The sequence below is a fragment of the Macadamia integrifolia genome, chromosome 2, assembly GCF_013358625.1.
Source record: "Macadamia integrifolia cultivar HAES 741 chromosome 2, SCU_Mint_v3, whole genome shotgun sequence".
In the NCBI taxonomy this organism is placed as follows: domain Eukaryota; kingdom Viridiplantae; phylum Streptophyta; class Magnoliopsida; order Proteales; family Proteaceae; genus Macadamia; species Macadamia integrifolia.
Genome location: NC_056558.1, coordinates 1,876,120 through 1,881,664, shown reverse-complemented (window position 1 = coordinate 1,881,664; position 5,545 = coordinate 1,876,120). Strand labels below are relative to the sequence as shown.

The following is a 5,545-nucleotide window of genomic DNA, read 5'->3' as shown; positions in this document are numbered from 1 at the left end:
GGGGGGGGGGGGGGGGGAGGAGGAGGGAACTCTTCATAAATTCAGATTTTAACCAATATCATAGATGCCCTCCTACCATAAGTCTTCTATATATTTTTTTTAGATCCCAGCTGCCATAGGTCTTATAAATCTTGACATATTCTCCTTAAGAAAAAAACTTATTTGACATCTAGACTACAATTACATGCAAGCTTCCTCAAATCTATGGCTTAAATTACTTGAAAAGAGGTAAATTTGAGCATGGCATCCATCACAGCTCAGTAATACCAAGATAATTTATAGTGGTAGAGGTTTTACACCAATTTATAAAAACCTACAATGCTAACGGAAAATATTAGAATGTTACACCATACAAAAGTCATGTCCCTCTGCCCATAGAATTGGGTATTGAAGAAATCTAACGACTGCAGACCAGACCAACTGCAAAAACCATAAAATGTACCTTCGTAGACGATACCATATATGTTCAGAACAAGACAATAAATATAAGAAACTCATTTCCCCTTGAAAACATTATTATAAAAATGAGATAAAGGTTTCCAAAACTTCTCGAGGACAAGAAAATGCAACCATGCTGTAAGGATTAAGCATATGTATGTATGGCAAAGGTGCATTCCTGGTAAATATATTTTATATATACCAGAGATATTTATGTTTACCATTTGTGATTATTAAATCCATTTACTATGCAGTATAGCAGTAGGTGATATAGATTTACGAAAATCACATTTTACTAACTGTTTGAAGTATAGATGTGTACTGACCAGAAGGAGAGAAACGCAGAACGTTTACAGAAGAGCCATGGTAAGAAAGGCTGCTTTGGTAGGAAGCTGTGGGTGCTTCTTTCTGTGCTTCACCTGAATTTACCAGCCAAAGCTGAAAAATAAAGTTTTAACATATTTAAAATTTGTCAAACAAAACTTCCCAAGAAATAAACTACATTTACTGTTACAAAGAGACATCATTTGCCAAAAAATTACAAGAAAAAAATCTTTTACTCACAGCAATAAATATTCATAGGAGAGAAAGAAACAAATGCTAAAGTTACGCATGAACAATTTTATATTTTCACTCTTCTTTGGATGAATAATCAATAACATTTTCACATTATATTATCCTCTTACAACCTATCTTCAGTTATTGCGCTTCCAGTTCTGTACAAGTGCAGCAGTGACATTACAGTCTGTGTAAAGAGTGTAATAATGTTGGAAAGTACTTTGGTATTAGGAAGCTATTAAAAAAAAATGCTTGTAGCTAGCAACAGGATCAATTTTCAGAAATTATGATTCAGTCCGCAACTAGATGTTCAGAACTTCATATCGAGAAACAGTTTAAAAGATGAATTACATAACTTTTTTGTGTGTTCCAGTGCCAAGCTCATAAAACATAGATAGCACAAAATACTATGGTAAAAAATATAGAAGTAATGAGAATTAAAGCCAAACTTTTAGAAACTAACTGTACTCTAATCTTCCATCTTCTATGATAGGAAAAACCACTGATTCACCATATGCAAGTTTTCCCACAAAATTATTTAATGTTTGAATAGTTGGGGTTTAGACTGCTCAAAATAAGGATTTTTAACTAAAAATAATATAAATTAGATGTGAATTTCAATTGACAGTAACATAACAATGAGGCAATTTCAATTGTTCTTTAGAGATCAAACTCCATGAATTAGGAGGAGATTGTTTTGACTCCAACAATCCAAACACTGTCCAACAAAAAGTGATCACCAAGCTTCCAAGATATTGAGTAGCAGAAAAGTAATTAGGTATCCACATCTTGTGCTCTCAGGGCATATGCATTATTGCCAAGTAAATCAAGATACTCGGCTAATCCCTTTTCCATCTTGTATGATGAAGAAATCACTCATTCTCTATTGAAAAGTTTCTCGCTTTCAAGACTTTTTTTTGTTTTTTTGCTAACGACATGTTTCCAAGCTGGGTCTGGCTAGTCTTGTGAGCCCATACTGACCCCATAGCCGCATGGACCAGGACATACCTGGGTTGAATGAGAATCATTCAACTTTCACTGAAAACAGTGAAACGCACTAAACACCACCGTGTGAGTGGCCCCAAGGAGGTAAGAGGAGTCGAACTCAGAACCACAAGCTTCCTGGGGCCAAGGTACCTTGCTATCTCGGCTACCCCCTTGGGGTTGCTATCTAGAAATTGACTACCAACAGACTTCTCATCTGAAATATAGCACTCAAGGTTCCCTTTATTTCAATGGAAAAATATATCCCAGAAAAAATCAGCTTTTAGTAATAAATTCAGTTTGTGTTTCTTTGCTATTTGCTCCTCTTTTTTTTGTACATGACAAGAGAGCATATTTGGGCAATGGAGATAAAAGGTAAGAACCCAGCCTATATAATTGTTTTTTAATTGTCCAAAAACTCAATTGGAAGTTGTTTATAATTTTTTATATTGTATTTCAGTGAAACAATCTGTGTTTTTAAGTCCTATATAATTTTCTTTGGGTTAAAAAAAGAATTTCCTGTAAAATATTCTGCATTGGAGATATTTTACAGGAATTGCTTAAAGCACCCAAAAAAAAAAAAAAAGGACAAAAGGCTAAGAATACAAAAATAATTTAAAGATAGAAGTCAATGTTGCTTGGAAAAGTTTTCCTTCCCAAAAAACAGATCCTAAGAGTTGCTGAAAATTCAAACCAATAACTTCCATCTTATAAAATTTTGCACAGAAAGCCATACATTTTCAACGAATGCGTAGTCTAATAATTTATCATGGCTAGAGCAACTATGTAATAGGAAAATTTTCAATCTTTTATACTGAATTGAACATAATTTTTTCCTTTTACATGGTTTTTACCAGGAAACGAACTAAACCCCGGGAAAACTGAACGTTAACCTTCCAGAATAATGAGTGAAAAACAGGTTAACTATAGAGTAACGGAATCTCTTCCATTAAAGAACGGAACTGATGCATTCTTGAAAACTAAAACCAATATGCTACTTCTAGTAAAGACAAACAGACCAATTGATTGTGACACAACCAGAAAAAAATTGGCACATCTCCGCAAATGCAACTCAAAGCCGACCATAGACGCAACAGTTCAACCAGTTACTTAAATAAATGTAAGGGTTCATTTAAATCTTCTGCTGGATTTTGGGATGTAATCGGGACCAGTGGTGATGCAGAAAACCCTTAACCCAAATATTTCATCAAAATCCAAAAAGAAGATTTCAAACAAACAAGGAAACAGGTTTTACCTTGATATCGTTATCGGCACCACCAGTGGCTAGAAACCCGGACTGGGGGTGAAAATCTAGGGTTAGAACAGGTTTAGTGCCATGCCAATTAATCTGAACAGTTCCACCCTTCATTCTCTTCAACAAGGATTTGCAGATGAAAGAGATCTGAGAATTCTGAAGCACAAGAAGGGAGCGGAGAGAAGAAGTGGAAGGTGATGGTGAATCTGAGAGCGCTTTCTGCCGACGTTCTTACTTGGCGGGAAATCGGAAATGCTCAAAATTGTTGGCGCTGTCTCAAGGATGGAGGCCTCAAAATAGGTGTCTGGTACGGTTGAGTGTTGATACTTGATGAAGGGTATTTTGGTCATTTAGAATGTTAAACCTTAAGATGTATTTGGTAGCAATATCGGAATAGATTTTGGGTATACAATACATTCTAAAATCTGATTTTTCTCATTTTTTTTTTTTTTTTTTTTTTTTTTTGCTTTCAAATGCATTCTAGACTCAATCTATTCAGATAACAAATATCAAAACAAAACCTTAAAAATTCCACCACCTTTTTCTCCCTCTCTTTTTTTTATGGTGGGGCGAAGAGAAGGAACAATCAAAATAAACACGAGGCCCAAAAACCCTGTCGGTCTAGCAAAGGAAACACCATATGAGCAGGGCAATGGGAGGTGGAAGGGTGCATGGAAGCATCTGCATCTCATCGTGGGGGATAGTGTTGTCTTTTCACACCCAACTCAATCTAGGTGTTTTCTACACTAGACTAGTACAGTTCTTTTTCCCATAAACACAAGTGTAGCGGAGTTACAACTCCATATCCCATATTGACCATGCAACATGCTAGGTTGCTTAGCATACGCTAGCATCTGCTTGTATCTATATATCTCCTATCTCGATCCTATGAAATGGCATATTAGCCACCCATTATAAGAGGAGAGAGATGAACACAAGAAGACACTAATGTACGTGACAGCCGGACAAAGAACAACTCTCTCTTTTGGGAAAACCACAACCTTAGATTTAAAAAAGAAAAAGAATACTTCGAATACCTATTTGAATTTAAAATCCATTAAAAATAAATAAAACGCGGTAATACTCCCCACTTGTATTATATGGCAATTCTAATTGTTGGATAGATAATGATGGACTGAATTTGGTCACATATCAATCTCAAAGCCAAAACAAATCATATACCACCCCACCCAATCTCAATGTACTGACACCCACCTTCTACTCCATGTGTTGGTGTGCTCCTTCTTGGTAGTGTCGGACTATCAAAATTTTATTTTCTAACTAGTCAAATTCAGTTAGGTTGACACTTGATAGGGAGAAGGTTTCTAAGTTTGGAGGTCCATGTAATGGTCAAGTGTCTACTACCATATGGCACATTAGACTAGGGTGAAAAATAATGTCTAAGTTACATGTTAGGTTTTGACGCAAATAGAGTTTATCATGTGAGAAAACAAAACATTGAAAAATCATAAGAGATTTGATTGTGATTTTTTTTATTTTTTCAATAAAAGATTCGATATTGATTTGAATATCATTAGATATACATAGATGTATACAAGAATGCATGCCAATACATGGGATAAATGATTGAATTTAGATCTAAATTATATTTGTTCCATTCAAACTATCTTCTGAGTGTCAAATGGCTGTAAATACTATTTAGTCCTTTCACATGGCAGAATTAGGTGTTCGGATAGGATACACAATTACTTGGTTTACCAATCAGGGAACTTTTGCCTACATAATATATAGTAAGAAGATTTTTTTTTTTCTTTTTTGATCCTTGTACATGACCAAGCTTCGATAGAATGTCGACTTTTACCACAGAAATCATATTTGACTAAAATTTCGTAGACAAGAAAATCCCAAGATCCCCTACTTCACATGCCAAGTTTTAATTCAAAGTCACCATGTTACAAAATAAAGCATTGACAAAATATAACAATTCGATGATATTCAAAGTACTAATAGGTGTGTACAGACATAGATGGGGGAATGCAATCCACTATATGGGGGTAGATGATTGAATTTGGGACCAAAAATTGACATGTGATCCATTCAAACCATATTTCAGGTATGCAATGGTTGGATTTTCCATTTGACCGAATTAAATTGTAGAAAAGGCATATCCCGACCTTATCTGCCAACCAATAAAACTTATGGGGGCTAGGGATCTTTAGTTGATTGCATGACTACTGCACTGCACCAATATAAATAATATCTGAGATGATGTGACCATATGGTTCTCTTATACAGCAAATAAAATTCATCACTAAGGAATGGTCTCATGAACCAATATCCCCCCCCCCC

At 35.2% G+C, this 5,545-nt stretch overlaps 1 protein-coding gene across 2 annotated transcripts in view; it reads right to left on the bottom strand.

Annotated features, from left to right (window-relative positions):
* LOC122091855 (chromatin assembly factor 1 subunit FAS2) overlaps positions 1–3,560 on the bottom strand; it is an 8,884-nt gene extending 5,324 nt beyond the window's left edge. The window contains exons 1-2 of one of the 2 annotated variants that reach the window (XM_042662053.1): positions 3,236–3,560; positions 765–876 (exon numbers count right to left, since the gene is read on the bottom strand). In XM_042662053.1, the coding sequence (XP_042517987.1) occupies positions 765–876; positions 3,236–3,349 (226 nt within the window). In that variant the 5' untranslated portion in view covers positions 3,350–3,560. The remainder of the gene's footprint in view (positions 1–764; positions 877–3,235) is intronic. The other variant, XM_042662045.1, reaches the window with a different exon arrangement.
* Positions 3,561–5,545: the final 1,985 nt, after the last annotated feature.